General features: G+C 44.9%; 2 protein-coding genes across 11 annotated transcripts in view; both read right to left on the bottom strand.

The window, feature by feature from the left end:
• Positions 1-7,635, bottom strand: part of RBM44 (RNA binding motif protein 44) — a 51,337-nt gene extending 43,702 nt beyond the window's left edge. The window contains exon 1 of the mRNA XM_047721368.1: positions 7,534-7,635. The gene's annotated coding sequence lies outside the window, so the exon portion shown is untranslated. The remainder of the gene's footprint in view (positions 1-7,533) is intronic.
• An 8,222-nt stretch (positions 7,636-15,857) lies between these two features.
• Positions 15,858-19,341, bottom strand: part of LRRFIP1 (LRR binding FLII interacting protein 1) — a 139,212-nt gene continuing 135,728 nt past the window's right edge. For 9 of the 10 annotated variants that reach the window (XM_047721506.1, XM_047721509.1, XM_047721507.1 and 6 more), the window contains 2 exons: positions 18,741-18,845; positions 15,858-16,730 (listed from right to left, as the gene is read on the bottom strand). In XM_047721506.1, coding sequence (XP_047577462.1) covers positions 16,620-16,730; positions 18,741-18,845 — 216 coding nt within the window. In that variant the 3' untranslated portion in view covers positions 15,858-16,619. The remainder of the gene's footprint in view (positions 16,731-18,740; positions 18,846-19,341) is intronic. The other variant, XM_047721508.1, reaches the window with a different exon arrangement.

Here is a 19,341-nt window from a genome sequence, read left to right as displayed (position 1 = left end):
CTAGCCAATAGGATTCAACAGTACATTAAAAGGATTATTCACCACGACCAAGTGGGATTTATTCCAGGGCTGCAAGGTTGGTTCAACATCCGCAAATCAATCAATGTGATACAACACATTAATAAAAGAAAGAACAAGAACCATATGATACTCTCCATTGATGCTGAAAAAGCATTTGACAAAGTACAGCATCCCTTCCTGATCAAAACTCTTCAAAGTGTAGGGACAGACGGCACATACCTCAATATTATCAAAGCCATCTATGAAAAACCCACCGCAAATATCATTCTCAATGGAGAAAAACTGAAAGCTTTTCCGCTAAGGTCAGGAACACGGCAGGGATGTCCGTTATCACCACTGCTATTCAACATAGTACTAGAAGTCCTAGCCTCAGCAATCAGACAACAAAAGGAAATTAAAGGCATCCAAATCGGCAAAGAAGAAGTCAAACTATCACTCTTTGCAGATGATATGATACTATATGTGGAAAACCCAAAAGACTCCACTCCAAAACTGCTAGAACTTGTACAGGAATTCAGTAAAGTGTCAGGATATAAAATCAATGCACAGAAATCGGTTGCATTTCTCTACACCAACAACAAGACAGAAGAAAGAGAAATTAAGGAGTCTATCCCATTTACAATTGCACCCAAAACTATAAGATACCTAGGAATAAACCTAACCAAAGAGACTAAGAATCTATACACAGAAAACTATAAAGTACTCATGAAAGAAATTGAGGAAGACACAAAGAAATGGAAGAATGTTCCATGCTCCTGGATTGGAAGAATAAATATTGTGAAAATGTCTATGCTACCTAAAGCAATCTACACATTTAATGCAATTCCTATCAAAGTACCATCCATTTTTTTCAAAGAAATGGAACAAATAATCCTAAAATTTATATGGAACCAGAAAAGACCTCGAATAGCCAAAGGAATATTGAAAAAGAAAGCCAAAGTTGGTGGCATCACAATTCCGGACTTCAAGTTCTATTACAAAGCTGTCATCATCAAGACAGCATGGTACTGGCACAAAAACAGACACATAGATCAATGGAACAGAATAGAGAGCCCAGAAATGTACCCTCAACTCTATGGTCAACTCATCTTCGACAAAGCAGGAAAGAATGTCCAATGGAAAAAAGACAGCCTCTTCAATAAATGGTGTTGGGAAAATTGGGCAGCCACATGCAGAAAAATGAAATTGGATCATTTCCTTACACCACACACGAAAATAGACTCAAAATGGATGAAGGATCTCAATGTGAGAAAGGAATCCATCAAAATCCTTGAGGAGAACACAGGCAGCAACCTCTTCGACCTCAGCCGCAGCAACATCTTCCTAGGAACATCACCAAAGGCAAGGGAAGCAAGGGCAAAAATGAACTATTGGGATTTTATCAAGATCAAAAGCTTTTGCACAGCAAAGGAAACAGTGAACAAAACCAAAAGACAACTGACAGAATGGGAGAAGATATTTGCAAATGCCATATCAGATAAAGGGCTAGTGTCCAAAATCTATAAAGAACTTAGCAAACTCAACACCCAAAGAACAAAGAATCCAATCAAGAAATGGGCAGAGGACATGAACAGACATTTCTGCAAAGAAGACATCCAGATGGCCAACAGACACATGAAAAAGTGCTCCACATCACTCGGCATCAGGGAAATACAAATCAAAACCACAATGAGATATCACCTCACACCAGTCAGAATGGCTAAAATTAACAAGTCAGGAAATGACAGATGCTGGCGAGGATGCGGAGAAAGGGGAACCCTCCTACACTGTTGGTGGGAATGCAAGCTGGTGCAACCACTCTGGAAAACAGCATGGAGGTTCCTCAAAATGTTGAAAATAGAACTACCCTATGACCCAGCAATTGCACTGCTGGGTATTTACCCTAAAGATACAAACGTAGTGATCCAAAGGGGCACGTGCACCCGAATGTTCATAGCAGCAATGTCTACAATAGCCAAACTATGGAAGGAACCTAGATGTCCATCAACAGACGAATGGATAAAGAAGAAGTGGTATATATACAAAATGGAATACTATGCAGCCATCAAAAGAAATGAAATCTTGCCATTTGCGATGACGTGGATGGAACTAGAGGGTATCATGCTTAGTGAAATAAGTCAATCAGAGGAAGACAACTATCATATGATCTCCCTGATATGAGGGAGAGGAGATGCAACATGGGGGGTTGAGGGGGTAGGAGAAGAATAAATGTAACAAGATGGGATTGGGAGGGAGACAAACCATAAGTGACTCTTAATCTCACAAAACAAACTGAGGGTTGATGGGGGAGGGAGTTGGGAGAGGGGGGGTGGGGTTATGGATATTGGGGAGGGTATGTGCTATGGTGAGTGCTGTGAAGTGTGTAAACCTGGCGATTCGCAGACCTGTACCCCTGGGGATAAAAATATATGTTTATAAAAAATAAAATTTAAAAAAAATCTAAAAAAAAAACCTGCAGAATGATTTTGTTTTTTGTAGAAGTTGACAATTTCATTATAAACTTACATGGAAATGCAATGAACCTGGAGTAGCCAAAATAGTTTAGAAGAAAATTAAATGACATATATTTCAAGACTTATTTATAAGGCTAGAGTATTTGCAGTGTAGTATTTAGACTAATAGATTAAGGAACAAATTATCAGAGTCTGGAAAGAGAGCCACTTGATTTTTGAGACAGGTACTAATTCAGTTCAATGTGGAAAGAAGGGCTAGGGCATATTCAATAAATGGTGCTGACACAGCTAGATTTCCGAAAGGCAGAAAAAAATGCCTAGACTCCCTACTTTACATCTTATATAACAGAAGTGAGATAGATCACATTTCTGAATGCAAAAATCAAACCTATAAATTTTCTCAAGAAAATACAGGAGAATATATTCATGTCTTTGGGGAGGCAAAGATTTCTTAGAATACAAAAGGTATTAATTAAAAAGTTGCTAATTTGAACTTCCACAAAAAATTTAAAACTTCTGCTCATAAGAAGACACCACTGAAAAAGTGAAAAGACAAAGACTGAGCAAATAGTCACAATTTATATATCCAACAGAGGACTCTTACCTAGATTATGTAAAGAATGAACACAAATACAATTAAAAAAAGGTTATCTAATAGGGGGCCTGGGTGGCTCAGTGGGTTAAAGCCTCTGCCTTTGGCTCAGGTCATGATCCCAGGGTCCTGGGATTGAGTCCCGCATTGGGCTCCCCGCTTCCCCCCCCCGCCTGCCTCTCTGCATACTTGTGATCTCTGTCAAATAAATAAATAAAATCTTAAAACAAAAGATTATCTAATAAAAAAAGGGATGAAATACTTGGGTATTACTTCACACATACATAACACAAGGCATATGAATTGCTCTTAAGCATAGAGAAAGTGCTCAGGATCATTAGTCATCAGGGAAATGCAAATTTAAATCACCAACATACCACTTCACATTCATCAGAAAGGCAAAAAAAAAAAAAAAGACTGATAACAACAAATATTGGTGAGGGTGTAGACAAACTGGAATTCATAACAACACTGCTAAAGGGAATGCACATTACTAAAACCCGTTTAGAAAAACTGTAAGTTTCTAATGATGTTAAAGATATACCTACCCTATTACCAAGAAATTACATTCCAGTGTCAGGAACGTATACCCATCCTTCTCTAGAGAATCATTCTTTAATATATAAGTCACTAATGACTGAACTTCTATTTGCTAAATCATATGCTAAGTGTTAAGAATATAGGGGTGATCAGTCTCTGCCCCTATGAAACATGATAGACATATAACAAATAAGCAATTTCCATTAGTAGAATAGGAGAATAGAGAGGGAGCATATAACTTCTTATAGGGTCCCCTTTCTCAAACTTGGGACACTCTTTAAAAATATATATTCCAGGGCACCTCGGTGGTTCAGTCGGTTAAGTGTCCACCTTTTGATTTTGGCTCAGGTCACAATCGCAGGGTTGTGAGATTGAGCCCTGCATCAGGCTCCCCGCTCAGCATGGAATCTGTTTGAAATTCTCTCCCTCTCTCTCTGCTCCTCTACCCTGCTTGTTTTAGAGCAAGAGAGAACAACTGGGGAGAGAGAGACAAAGGAACAGGGAGAAGCAGACTTCCCACTGAGCAAGGAGCCCGACACAAGAGCCATTATGTTAGGTCGTGATCTCATGGGTCGTGGGTTCAAGCTCAGCGTGGAGCCTACTTGAGAGTCTCTCTTTATATCCCTCTCCCCCCACCTCAAATAAATAAATAAATCTTAAAAAAAAAAAAAAAGAGCCAGACTAAGGGTTAAGGGAAGATTTTCCTGAGAAATTGTCTTTTAAACTAAAATCTACAAGACAAGCAAGTAAGAGGCGGCTATCATATTGATTACTAAATCTATTTAGTATTTACTTTGACATAAAGAATATACTGTCACACACAAATGCATTTTGAGTTTTTTAAACTGAGAGTTGTATTTAAAAAAGCAATTAAAAACTAATATTCTAGCTGAGTAAGAAAAATATAACCTATATCTACTTTGGATTTCACAATAATTAAGTAGACAATAATATAGCATGGCTACATTGATAAAGGTAAGGAAAAGCTTATAAAGAAAGTGACATAAGCTAAATCATAAAGCTTACATAGGGGCCAATCACTAACAAAGAACATCTCAAAGGGAATAGAGCTTCTCGAGTTAAAAGAACAACTATGGGATGACCCCCCCCCCCCCCCCGGTAAAACATGGGTAAAAAGAGGAGACAAGACAACTAGACTTAATATGTATAAAAGTGAACTCACTATCATTGATGGTATATTCACTGAACTAGGAACAAAGGAGGAGGAATACATTTATATTATTTTGCTTTTGGGTGTGAAGAAATAGAGATGATGAGTTCATTTAATACATACAAGTTCTAAGTGCCTCTAACATGTACAAACTGAAACTGATACACAGTTTTGAGGCTTAGGAATAATCTGGACTGGAAGTATTCAGCCTCCAATTTAGTGTTTCAGAAATTGATTTTAGCTAATAACGGAAAAAAATTTGGCCTAATACCAAGAGCTTAGTAACCTTTTATTATTTTTACCTCCTTAAGTCTGGCTAGTGGCTGTTAATGTTTGTGGTTATGAAGTTTCCAAAGGCTTTATAGAAGTCTCACATTCACTTCCCCGAGAACATACACATACACACATAAATAGTTAGAGGATTTACAGACTTTTATATTACATCTAAAAATTTCTACTAACTCCTGGCTTAAGGGATTCTATTTACATCAGTAAAGATCCTACTCTAGGAATTCCAGGTAAGTATTTAAAATAAAAGTTAAGATGAAAAGAAAACTAACTTATCAAAATGACTGACTTAGAATATATCAGTGGTTTCTTATTTTTTGGACCCAGGAAGTCTTCACATTGTTATAAAGTATTGAGAGCCCCAAAGAGTATTTGTTTATGTGGATAATACCTACTAATACTTACATTATTAGAATTAAAATAGAAAAATTTTAAATATTTATTCATAAACACTCATAAACCCATTACTTAAGCAGCACCTTACTTTTTTATTTTTTATTTTTTTAAAGATTTTATTTATTTATTTGAGAGAGAGAGAGATCACAAGCAGGCAGAGAGGCAGGCAGAGGGGGAGAGGGAAGCAGGCTCCCCATTGGGCAGAGAGCCCGATGCAGGGCTTGATCTCACAACCCTGAGATCATGACCCAAGCCAAAGGCAGAGGCTTAACCCATTGAGCCACCCAGGTGCCTTTTAAGCAGCACTTTAAATGTAAAAATGTGTATTTTCAAAAAAGTTAGCAAAAAGAGCATTAAAATTCTGCCACGCTCTTTAATATCTGTTGTTACAAGATGGATTCTCGTTCATGTCCGATTCTGCCTTTAAATCTGCATTCAACGTGTTGTAAGCTTCATTTTTTTTTTTAAGATTTTATTCATTTATTTGAGAGAGAATGAGTGAGAGAGAGCATGAGAGAGGAGAAGGTCAGAGGGAGAAGCAGACTCCCCAAGGAGCTGGGAGCCCAATGCGGGACTCGATCCTGGAAGTCCGGGATCATGACCTGAGCCGAAGCAGTCGCTCAACCAACTGAGCCACCCAGGCGCCCATGTAAGTTTCATTCTTAAATATGTACAGATATTCAACATCAAAAACTTGGATAAAAGGAAAAATTTTAGTATTAAAAAAACACTTGCAAATCACACTTCTGGTAAGGGTCAACTATCTGGAATATATAAAGAACCCTAACAAATCAGCAACAAAAAGACAACCCAATTTTAAAACAAGCAAAATACTTGAATTAACATTTCTCCAAAGATAATCAAATGGCCAATAAACACATGAAAAGATTCTCAATATATCAGTATTCATTAGAGAAATGCAAATCGAACCTATAATGAGATACTACTTTATATCCACTGGGATGGCTATTTTTAAAGAAAAGCACACACAGAAAAGAAGTGTTGGCAAGGGAATGAAGCAACTGAACCCTCATACGTTGCTGGTGAGAAGATAAAACAATTTCTGGTTTGGAAAACAATCTGGCTGTTCCTCATTAAACTAAACACGGATGACCATGGGATCCAGCAATTCCACTCCTAGGTACATACCCATTTCTATTCTGTTTTCCCGGTTCTTATTTACCAAACGATTCCCTCCTGTGTTTTCAATCCCAGAACCCAGCCAGCACCCGCAGGGCTCTCCTTTAACACCTCCTCCATCCCTGTCAAGTCCTGTCAGTTTTAACATCGGACACATCTTTGTAAAGGACTGCTGACTCTCACACAGACTGCAGCAATGACCTCCTGTCCGGCCAGAACAATCTTTCCAGAATGCAGGATCAGTTCAAACCCCAGCTTAAAGCTCAGCAACAGATGTCACTGCTCTTTGGATGCAGATTAAACACCCCGCAGGACCCCCTGCCAGCCTCTCGGAGAAAGTGCCTGGGTTCTGCGTCAACCTGCCACCACACGTCCTCGACAGGTGAGCCCCGTGCGTTCTCCCCGGCTGCCGCATCCCCCTTCCCGCCAACCACTTGGAACTCCCCCTCCACCTCCGGGTCCCCCCAGACACCCCGGCTGCAGGAACCCCTGCCGGCCTGGCCAACACCCCCACTTCGGGAAGTCTGGGTCCGCCGTCCGTCTATCCAGCTGCGTCCGCCCGTGGCAGGGGACCCGTGAGCGCCTGTCACAGCGATGCACACGCAGGTGGATTTCCGCCTCCCGCCGGAAGTAACTCCATCCACACTACAGTCCCGCTTCTTAGCTCTAGGCCTGCTCTTGGGGTGCCAAGGCCGCCTTAGCGCCTGCGAGGTGAGGCGGCGGGCCACACTCGGGATCGAATGTGAAGGTACCAAATTGGGGGATTCTGGAACGTCTGCGCCACTGCACAAACCCAGAGCGGCGGCCTACCCCGCCCGGCCCCCAGCCACTAAGGATCCTCACCACCGGGGCTCGACTCGACTGGGTTTCGCTATAGCGGCCCCCAGGCGCCCGGCCTGCTCCCCGCCAGCCCAAGTCTATGCCCGTCGCACCTCAGAGCCACAGCGCCGCCGTCGCCGCCGCCACCGCACGAGAGACTCGGGACCTCAGCCGCCGCCTCAGAACCGAGCCCGCTCCTCGTGCTGCCGCAGGGCGCGTCGGGTAACGGACACCGGCGGCCCGCCTCCCGCTCGGCAGACGCTCCCATTGGTTGGCGTCGGCGCGGGCCGCGCTGTGATTGGCCCGGCACGCGCGCGAACGAGGTGGTGGGCTGGCGTGGTGCAGAGGCAGGCGCAGGAGAGCACCTCCTAACGGGCGGAACTGGTTCCTGCAGGGCAGCCCGAGAATGAGAATCTGGGCTGCATGGCTTGGTGGTGCAAAGACCTGGGACCCGAGAGTTGCCGGCACAGGTCCAGCTGCACCCTGGCGTGGGCCCAGCTCCCGCGGAGCCCGCCGCCCGCAGGGGTGGGGGGGGCAGCCCTCTGCGACAGGTGTCCCTTCTCTGGCCTGGCACGACGCCTGCCCTCGGGCTGTCCGTTAGACTCCCCAACTCAGGCGGGGGTCGGGGAGAGAAGACGACAATTAAGCAGTGCTGAACACCCAGGAATCAAGACAAATAATATTTTAATTTCCTTTAAGGAAAAAAATAGTGAGAAATCCAGGGGCGCCTGGGTGGCTCAGTGGATTAAAGCCTTTGCCTTTGGCTCGGGTCATGATCCCAGAGTCCTGGAATCTAGCCCCGCATCCGGCTCTCTGCTCAGCAGGGAGCCTGCTTCCCCCTTCTCTCTCTGCCTGCCTCTCTGCCTACTTGTGATCTCTGTCAAATAAATAAAAAAAAAAAAATTAAAAAAAAAAGTAGTGAGAAATCCAAGATGAACCAAGTATCCATATTGGTATTCCTAATTTTTCCTTTTGCCTCAGGTTCTGGTATGTCTCCACAAGGCACCATATCCTGTTTTTAAAAGTATTTGATTTCACCCATCCTGAATTTTTTTTTTAAAGATTTTATTTATTTGACAGACAGAGATCACAAGTAGGCAGAGAGGAAGGCAGAGAGAGGTGGAAGCAGGCTCCCTGCTGAGCAGAAAGCCCAATGCCAGGCTTGATCCAGGACTCTGGGATCATGACCTGAGCTGAAGGCAGAGAGTTTAACCCACTGAGCCACCCAGGTGCCCCAATCATGAATTTTTTTGACATTAATTTTGATTTTTGCTTAAGTTGTTGTTTTGAATTTCTGTGCTTTTTAAAAAAGACCCCTTTTTCTTAAAGATTTTATTTTTAACTAATCTACACCCAACATGAGCTTGATTTTACTGCCCTGAGAAGAAGAGTCGCGTGTTCTGCCAAATGAGCCAGTCAGGCACCCCTGGCATCGTTTAAGGTGCCATTAACAGCTTAGTTTTCTGACACCATCTCCGCATTCCCCAATAACTGTGGGTCTGTGGGATCCTCGCTTCTCTTTGTCCAAGTTCTGGGTGTCTGAGTGTGGCCTGCTCCACCCCCTTCTCTGCCTGGCAGCTTTACTGTGTGGCAGCTTTACTGCGTCTGGACTCATGGAATTGACTCAGGGCTTACACTGTTCTGATGTGAAGTTTCACATTTTTATGAAATCTGTCCATCTATTAGTGGTTTATAGCGGGGACTTTTTTTACCCCATTCCGCGTTCAGAATAATGGTCTTTACACGACATGCAAATGTTCACATTTACACAACATTCAATCGCTTTTTATGATTTGATTTTTTTTGACAATTGATTTGTTCCTTATAACTTTTCAGTATTTTCACGTTGTGAAAGTTACATGTGTTTAGTGTAGAGCATTCAGGCAAATAGAAATCCTCTGTAATCTTATAGAGACTCCCTGTGGATATTTTGTGGGGAGCTGCGTCAAGAGAGACACCACTGAGACCTTCTCTCATGCAGACTTCAGTACCTTTTGCTTATCCACCTGTCCTGGCAGGAGCTGTTGACACTTGATTCCACAAACACCTGAGGAGGTCCTGCTGTGTATCAGGCAGGTCCAGAGGTACAAAGCCTAAGGCAATACCTTTCAGAGTACATACAGTCTAGCTGATTGCAGAGAGCTCCTTACAGACTAGAATGTGTGGAACTGAGATGCAAGAGAGCAGGCTCGCTAGCATGGGAGCCATATCCTGGGAGTCTCTAGGGAATGCAGCCAGCACTCTGACCTCACAGGGACCTGCCTGTTCTCGCCCCTCTGTAATATCCACAGCACCTGGCAGAGGCTACTCACTGCCCCATGGTCTTTTACCAAAATGATCTAGGCTAGTGGTATGGTTTTTTTTTAAACTTCCAGATGACTATTAGAATAACTACAAGATTCACCCCCCCCAAACAATTCAAAGTGATTTTCATAAGAAATGGATTAAGCCTATAAATTTGGGAGAAATTGAAATTTTTACATTTATTCTTACTGTATATCTCTATAGTTTTTATGTTGTGTATCTCCTAGAAGAATGTATAGATTTCCTCTAATATAGGTTCTTGGGTTTTTCAGGGTTTATTACTATTGTTTTGGGGGGGCATTTTTTCACTATTATGAAAGAGAATGTTCATATACAAGTTCCTAGGTATTAAAAGTTTGTTCTGCAAATTACTTCTTGCCTTGATTTGGCTTTTTGAGTCATTTGTGCTGCTGCAGCTCGTTCTCCTGAGACAGAAGTTAGCAGCTTTAGCATTGAAGTCAGATTTTCCCATGTATTTTGTTTTGACAATGCATTTATGGTTGTGTTCTCCTGTTTTACTTTGCAAAATCTTAACCTTGCTAAATCTTGGGAAATTCTTTTTCTGGGTCTGACCTCTTGTTTTCTATTAGGTATATAGAAATCAGTCATCTTATTTATATTACCCCAGACTGCCCAAATGGTTCATGGGAGGAGGGAACAATGATTGTTTTGTTCCTTTTGTGTTCCTTTACCAAATTAGAACTAGATTATTGAGTTAGTAAATTTAAAGGCACCTGGGTGGCTCAGTTAAGCGTCCAACTCCTTTTTTTTTTTTTTTTTTAAGATTTTATTTGTTTATTTGAGAGGGAGAGAAAGCACAAGAAGGAAAGTCAGAGAGAGAAGCAGCAGGACCCTGATGGGGGGATTCAATCCTGGGACTCCAGGACCATGACCTGAGCTGAAGGGAGTTGCTTAACCAACTGAGCCACTCCGGCGCCCGAAGTGTCCAACTCTTGATTTTGGCTCAGGTCATGATCTCAGCATCATGAGATGGATCCCCACATCGGGCTCCATGCTGGGTGTGGAATCCTCTTGGGATTCTCTCTCTCTCCCTCTGCCTCCCCGCACCTCCCCGCACCATGCTCTTTCTCTTAAAAAAAAAAAAGATGCAGATTAAAATGCTTTGATATGGAAACATTAGCCGGGCACGGTGGCGCGCGCCTGTAGTCCCAGCTACTCGGGAGGCTGAGGCAGGAGGATCCCTTGAGCCCAGGAGTTCTGGGCTGTAGTGCGCAATGCCGATCGGGTGTCCTCACTAAGTTCGGCATCAATATGGTGACCTCCCGGGAGCAGGGGACCACCAGGTTGCCTAAGGAGGGGTGAACCGGCCCAGGTCGGAAACGGAGCAGGTCAAAACTCCCGTGCTGATATGGAAACATTAAACCACAGGATCTTAAACCCCATTTAGTAAAATCATAGTGGGTGAGGGACTACTACTCTCAGTCACTGCAAAATTCCAGGCTGGCTGAGGCAGGTTGAGAAAATCCACACAGGCATGAGCCAAGAAGCAAAGGTGGCTTTGCCCTGGGAGTAACTTATAAGAGAAGAGCTCAGGCAGCAGAAAATCTCAGCACACCTGAACTGGGAAGGGGGCAACAATTTGTTCAGTGTGGAAGAGGGTCAGACAGGGGTGCCATCTTCAGCATGCTCGTGGTGGTGGTGATCTGCCCAGAAAGCTAGCAGTGAGGGGTAAACACAAACCTAAAGAACCCTCCTCCCTTATCTTGGCTACCCACATCTAAATACAGAATATGTACCACTTGAGATTTAGGGAGTTCTTTTAGCATTCTTGGACCCACTGCCAATGTGCGGGGGGGTGGTCCCCACACAAAACACCAAACAATGTCTGGACACCAGCAGGTGTGAACTCAATTCTGACGTGATCTACCTGGAGATAGCAGCTGATTCCACAGGTTAAGGGTTTCATCTTACAAGGCTATCTCCCCTGCCACCCCACCCCGCCACCCAGCAGATGCCAGCTGGAATTCCAGGTTGTCACCAGTATTACAGACTGGTGGTTCGGATGGCCTCCTCCTCAGGTCCCACGAATTTGCTAGAGTGCCTCACAGAACTCAGGGAAACACTTGCTTACATTTACCAGCTTATTAAAAGGATGTGATAAAGGATATGAGTCTGATGAAGTATGATGAAGAGACCTATAGGGTGAGGTACCAAACAATGGAACTTCTGTCCTTGTGGAGCTTGGGGCCTAGGGTGGTGGCACATGGAAGCGTTCTTGTTCGCCAAATGTGGAAGATCTCCAAAAAGGAAAAAGGACTCAAAAGTCTCCTCTTGGGTTTTTACAGAGGCTTTGTTATATCATCATGATTGAAAGTCATTGGCCATTGGCCGATCCAAACTTCAGCCCCTCTTCTCTCCCTAGAGATCAGGGTGGCACAGAAAGTTCCAACCCTCTAGTCACATGATTGTTCCTCTTGGCAATTAGCCCCTACACTTGGGTGGGGCCCCAAATCACCTTTATTAATAAGACACTTTTTCACCCTATGACTCTGAAGCACTTTCAGGTAGGGTGGATGAAGACCAAGCATATATAGACCAAAATACATTTTGGTTATCTGAATGACCATGTCTGTATTTCTTATAAATCATTATATCGCAAGAGCATTTATCTAAGACTTCAGATGTTTTGAGTTTAGGACTCTTTCTCCAAGACTGTGGTGTTCTTGTTACATGCCACCCACGGTATGGGTGATTGCAAAGGGAGACACCCAGCCACGGCCATTGCCACTCCATTCGGACTAGCAGAGCTTGCCTAGCATTCAGTGTGCTTGGGGACAGAGTAGGAGTTGTCTGGTAAGTGGAGATGGGGGCTATTCTGGTAGAGAGGGGAAAGGATCAAGCAGTGGGTATTGGGAACCAATAGACATCACACCAGTCAGGAAAGGCAGTATGGAGGCAAGTGTGGGTCTGGGCCTTGGGACAGCTGCCTGGTTCTTGAGGGACTGGGAACTGGATGGAAACCTAGTCTTGGGAGGCTCTGGGACACAGGGCAGTCTTGAGCTGAGGTCCTCTAGATCCTCAGGTCTCTCCATACCTGGGTAGGGATGAGGCTGCAGGTGCAGGAAACCCGGCAGGTCAATAGATAGCAGCTCACGTGCAAATACCCAGAGAGGCAGGGGCACACATGTGCCACATCTGGCCTGACCATTTGTAGAAACACACCAGATGCTTATGCCCCAGTTTGAAAATTGGAACCTGGCTGTCTCCACCTGGCACTTCCCACCCCACTATCCCATGCTGCCCTCTTTTGTGATTATCTGCATGTGTGGCCATTCTCTTCCTTAGGACAGGTGGGCATTCGTCTTGGCGTTCCCCACGAGCTCGGCGCCATGCAAAGCAGAAATCCATATTTGCTAAATAATAACCTAAAATTTCAAAAATATCGATGGTAAGTTTTGATTCTTTCATTTACATTTTAGACGATTGGAATGGGACGTCAAAAATGAATGATGGAACATAGCACCTCGCCGAAGTTCTGAACTGTGTTTGACTTACGTTATCCACCGGTATTGTCCATTTACAATGTCTTTTGAATGGGTTTCTTTATTTCCTAAATGACTTAAATGCCACTTTAATTCTAAAAATGAGAACAGATTGTAGGAAACATCCAATAAGCATCCTGGTCCAGGTTTTCAGCCACCTCTTCTCCCAATTTTATAATTCAGGTGAAAGCCATGACTCTCAGTGGGGGGTAGGGTGCTTCCCTTCGGTGATGTCTGAAATATCTACGTTTGTCACGACTGTGGACTGGACCTATTTGCATCTGGTGGGTAGAGCGAGGGATTCTGCTCAGCTTCCTTCGATGCACAGGACAGCTGCCCAGCAAGCAAGAAGGATTCCGCCCAGAATATCGGTGGTGTGTGGTTGAAAATTCAGGGATGAGAAAAGCCAGCAACAAATTCCATATAGCGATATTTGAAGAAAATTCATATTCTATGAAATAAATTTAAAAATCATGTTCTATCTTCTTCTGGATTCAGAAGTGTGTGTAAAATGGATTTGCTATTTCTGTAAAGACTGGTGGGAAAAGTAGAGACTGAAGGTCTGACTTCTTTGGAGCCACAGATTGGGGGCAGGCTATCTTCCCAGGACCAGTGAGACAAGTAGCCCTCCTCTTACCAGTGGTGGCAAGACGTGCAGCCTGTTAACTCCCTGGGCTCGAGCCTCCTCATCTTGTAACATCACAGGGCTTTTGTGAAAATCCAGTGAAGATATATATCTAACTATCAGGCAAATAAATCTGAGTGCTCTATGTACTTGCTCTTAGTATTATCTGTGATCTCTAGATAAGGAGGTTGTGCTGCTTAAACGTGTTTGTATTACGATGACGTGGAGGAAATCTTAAGGATAAGACAAGGAAGGAAACATTTCCTCTGTGCTAGCTGTCCCACCATAGCAAGAAGATGGTACTGGAGGGATCCCGCAGGAAGCAGGGACTCCCCCTCCTGGTTCCTTCCTTCTTGTTCACATGGCGCCTGTGTTGTGAACGTGTACCACCCAGGGGTGCCCACCCTCCAGCAAAGTTTGTACCCCAGTCCTGGCCCCTGGTTTCCTGCCCGCTGGCATCAGTCCCTGGCGCCCTGTGACTTGTATGTCCCCTTATGGGTGGTGGCCCCAACCCCTCTAGTGAGGTCTCAGTCCCAATTTGTTCTCTCTTGGGTATTTTCCCTCAGCTCTAGGTCATCCTTTAGAGTTCTCATCCATCCTTTCTTTGTAGTTTATTCCCTATGGGTTGATCACTCCCTGCATTAAATTTCCACTGCTCAGATTACTGGTAGTTTCTATTGTTGGACTGGACCCTGATCCCTTGCATTCTCGAAAGAACTTGGAAAGCTTAATGCTCCTGAAGTAGAACTTCAAAATTAGAAGTGTTTAGTAGTGGTTGGAAACCTATGTGTTTTGACAGATCCTAGGGAAATAGAGAAACCATGTTGTTGTGGAGAGTTGGTGCTTCCGTGGGATCAATGCAAGAGTAGGTTTCTGTATTAAAAACACGGGTCTTGGGGCACCTGGGTGGCTCAGTGGGTTAAAGCCTCTGCCTTCGGCTTGGTCATGATCCCAGGGTCCTGGAATCAAGTCCTGCATTGGGCTCTCTGCTCAGCGGGGAGCCTGCTTCCTCCTCTCTCTCAATCTCTCTCTCTCTCTCTCTCTCTCTCTCTGCCTACTTATGATCTCTGTCAAATAAATAAATAAAATCTTAAAAACAAAACAAAACAAAACAAACCACGGGTGTTGGTGCACCTGGGTGGCTTAGTGGGTTAAGTCTCTGCCTTCAGCTCAGGTCATGGTCTCAGGGTCCTAGGATCGAGCCCTGCATCAGGCTCTCCACTCAGTGGGGAGCCTGCTTCCCCCTCTCTCCCTCTGCCCACCTCTCTGCCTACTTGTGCTCTCTCTAATAAATAAATAAAATATTTAAAAAAATAAAAATAAAAACACGGGTCTTGAATATGCAGCAGCTACAGCATGTCTGTGGGCACCAATGTGTGGTTGGGGACTGGATGATCTTACCTGTGGCATGCTCAGGAAGGAGATCTGAACTGTAAACTGTCCTTGGCACAAGGAGACACGAACTCCTCTTGTGCCTAATGTCACCTTGTGCATCCCGGATCCAGTTGGTGCTGGGAGACGGACCCCCATGACCTCTAGCACTACGTCAGGGGCGCTGTCTCAGTGGTATACACCCAGGTCATGTCCTTTACACCAGGATTCTCCAAGTGTTAGCATGACGTATACCTGGGAGACACTGTCTGGCTAATATCCTGAAAAGCTGGCTTGCTGACCCAAGCTGCCTTGAAGTACAACATCCACAAGGACTAACTAAAAATCCGTAAGTAGCCAAACTTTTCTCTACTTTGCTCCAGAAGATCATGTAGGTGACTTTAGGTGTAACTTTCTTGGTTTGCTTTATATTCTAAGACTCTTATAAGTGCGCTCACTATTCTTGTTTGTTGAGAATACACTCTTTTTTTTTTTTTCAACTAGGAAAAGAAATATTAACTGATTTGATATACACAAAAAAATAAAGAGATGATCCAAAACATATGAACAATGAATACGGAATAAAGATCTTCTATCTCTGTGGAGAAAGAATATAAAAACCACATTACTAAAATTTTTCAGCATTTCATTTTTTAATTTTTCTAATAGTACATTCTTTAAAAGGAGTTCACAACTTCAAGTCCAAATAGAAGGGTTACATAGTGCGAATGGAAAGCTGTCATTTTCAGTGGAGCTATTGCCTAATTACCCTGGAAAAAAGTGTTCATAGGGTTGAACTGATGCAAAAATCCCTTAGAAAAGCTTCATTTGTTGCCTGTAAAGAGTCTTCTTAAGGTCACTTTTACTTCCAGACCATCCCCTTGTTTCTAGAGAAAGAGTTTGCTTGGTAATGGCTTGTGGTTCCACAGTGTTTTGTGTATGAAAAGCGTAGGCTAAGATACTACCAAAGTTGCTCCAATTGTAGATTCCGCCCCAAAAGGAAGTCCCGACACTGTAACATTTCCCCTCAACTTTCAGCAAGACACATGAAAAGAAAACTCAAGTTGCATTTTAATCTTTACTTTGATTGCCATGTTCAGTGGCGTTGCGAGGCTGACGCGTCATGGGACACGGAGCTCCCGTGGGCCCGGTGTGCTTGTTAAATGACCTGCGGATTCGGAGTGGTGGCCCCAGCCTGGGTCGGGGTCCGCAGTCAGAGGCATCTAGTGGCTGCCGGGGCTGTGGCTGGGCCGGCTTGGGAGCACGTGGGAGCCAAGTGCTCCCTGGGCGCTCTCAGAAGCAGGGGACATAGCAGCAATCCCGGGACAGGAACAGAGGCAAGCCCACGACACCATGCTCTCCATCTGCCGACCGGGTTCCTGGACAGAGCTGATGTTTACTGCTGGGACAAGAGTGCGCTCCTATTTGCTTTCATTTTCTCTAGGCGCTTCACTAAATGGCCGTTGCTCACCTCCAGCTCTTCTGTCTTGTCCAATGCACAGCGCAGCTGAAAGCAAAGAGGAAAGGCAGCTTTGAGGAACTTGCTTCCTCCCAACGTAAAAGGATTGCCAAGATTCCATCCCACTGCAAAGGACAGTCGTCGTCTGGACATACTGAGCTCCTTGCAGTACAAGCCCTGTGTGTGTGCATGTATATAATTTCTTAACTATTCCTTAAGAGACTCAAGGCACAAGATCCTGGCCTCAGGAGTGACTAGGCATGTGTATATTTCTTAACTACTCCTTAAGGGACTCAAGGCACAAGATCCTGTCCTCAGGAGTGACTAGGCAACCCTCCTCTGAAACAACTTGACCCCAGACATGGCACAGTCTTGGGGATTCCAATGGTCTGACAAAACATAAGTGAGGCGAACAGATCAGAGCTGAGCCCCGGCCAGTTGGAGGAGTTGGTCCCTGAGGCCTGGGCAGCCAGGGGCAAGGTTTCTACAACCAGAAACCAAAGTGGGAATGGCAGAGGCCAAGATGGCCACACCGTAGAGCCCAGGCCACAAGAGCCTGGGGGTCAGAGTGGAAGCCACACCATCAGGGCCACAGGGCGGACAGGTGGGGATACGACCGCCCCATGGTTGCGGAGACACGCATCCTCAGAATGGAGACTGCACCTCTACCTCTGATCCAAAGGCCTTGGGGGGTGGGGTCCTGGGGTCCTGGCATGGGTTAGCCTCCCTGCACCCCTTCTCACTAGAGAGGCAGAAGCAGAAGCAGAAGCAGAAGCAAGCCCCTTCTGCAGGAAATTTCCCCAAGGGAGGCCCGGAGGACCCCGCACATCAAAATCAAGCATCACTTCACGAGACACCAAACACACGAAGGATAAGCGTTCTGGGCCAGCAAGGGAATTCGAGCTGCCAAGACTGAACATGGGTCAGTCCTTGGGTGGGCATGGAAAACACAAGAGTGTTCCTGTACAACATCTTTAAAGAGAGAAGGATACAGTTAACAAAGAAGCATACACAACCATACAATGAGCAACCATCAGGAATGAATACCATCTACAGACGAATGGATAAAGAAGATGTGGTATATATACACAATGGAATACTATGCAGCCATCAAAAGAAATGAAATCTTGCCAATTGCGACGACGTGGATGGAACTAGAGGGTATCATGCTTAGCGAAATAAGTCAATCGGAGAAAGACAACTATCATATGATCTCCCTGATATGAGGGAGAGGAGATGCAACATGGGGGGTTGAGGGGGTAGGAGAAGAGTAAATGAAACAAGATGGGATTGGGAGGGAGACAAACCATAAGTGACTCTTAATCTCACAAAACAAACTGAGGGTTGATGGGGGGAGGGGGTTGGGAGAGGGGGGTGGGGTTATGGATATTGGGGAAGGTATGTGTTAGGGTGAGTGCTGTGAAGTGTGTAAACCTGGCGATTCACAGACCTGTACCCCTGGGGATAAAAATATATGTTTATAAAAAATAAAAAAAAATTATTAAAAAAAAAAACACTTTAAAAAGATGAAAGGTGAATGGGGAGACCTACCAGCAAAGCAGTAAGGAGCTGGGCAGGACAGGTGGGTATAAGATATGGGGGCTGCAGGGAGAGGGTCTGACCACCTCAGGGTCAGAGCCCCAGAGAGGAAGTGGAGAGACTAGGAAAGAGGAATACATAAGGAGGTCATGGGTGAAAACTTTCCAAACTTGACTTAGAAACAGACTTCATGGATCTGAGAAATACAATACATCCCGAGCAGAACCAACAGTAGGAAACCTGCAGAGGATGCATGAGGGCGAAGCCACAGAAAATCAAAGACCAAGAAGAACTTGAGAGAAGCAGGAGAGAAGAGGCCACCTACAAATGCCCCACAGCCACCATCATGGGGAGACCTGGGATTCAGCCCCAGGCTCCCAGGGGCATTGGCGGGGCCCTTTGGGGTGGCTTTGGCGCCAGGCCCAGGAACAGTCTGGGGTGGGGGGAGGGGCAGAAGCTCTCTCGGCTGACAGACCATCATTTCCCATTCTTTCCCTGCCAACAGCCTAGAAAATTTACCTCTCTTTGGAGTTTCCGTTTTTCGGCCTTAAGTTCATCTTCTATTTTTTCGGCATTTTCAGCAGCCGATTTATAACGGGATACTTGACTCTCTAACCTTATTACCTAGAAGGAAGGGAAACATCCTATGTGTAAATTAACAGGCCTGTTTTCTTTCTCCAGTTGCTTTATCACATGTGGAATCAAAAGGCAAAGTTATCAAATGGGAGGACAGACCATGCAAATCGTTAAGATCTAGCACCTTGGGCTGTGTATAGGTTCTAGCCAAGTGAGCCCTTCTGGGCAGCCCAGAGCTGATGGCTGTGAGGGTCCCCTCCCCTTTCTGACCCTAGTCCAAAGGCGTGGCTCCCACAGTGCTGCCCTCCTTCCCCTATGTGAGGCCATTCTGCAGGAGAAGGTATGTTGAGGCAGAATGATGCTCTGGACAAAGGTTCAGCCAGGGCCTCAGCAACTGTCACTCTCCCTGGGGTGGCATGGTGAGGAGGAAGCAAGGGAGAAGGAAAGGCCAGGAACTAGTAGAGAGGAAAGGAAGGAGGCTTGAGGACGGCATTCCACAGCCAGGCCTGTGGCGAGGGGCAGGAGCAGCCACCACCCACTTGAG

The sequence above is a fragment of the Lutra lutra genome, chromosome 3, assembly GCF_902655055.1.
Source record: "Lutra lutra chromosome 3, mLutLut1.2, whole genome shotgun sequence".
NCBI classification, from domain to species: domain Eukaryota; kingdom Metazoa; phylum Chordata; class Mammalia; order Carnivora; family Mustelidae; genus Lutra; species Lutra lutra.
Note: the sequence above shows the minus strand (reverse complement) of the source record. Positions and strands in the feature narration are given on the sequence as shown.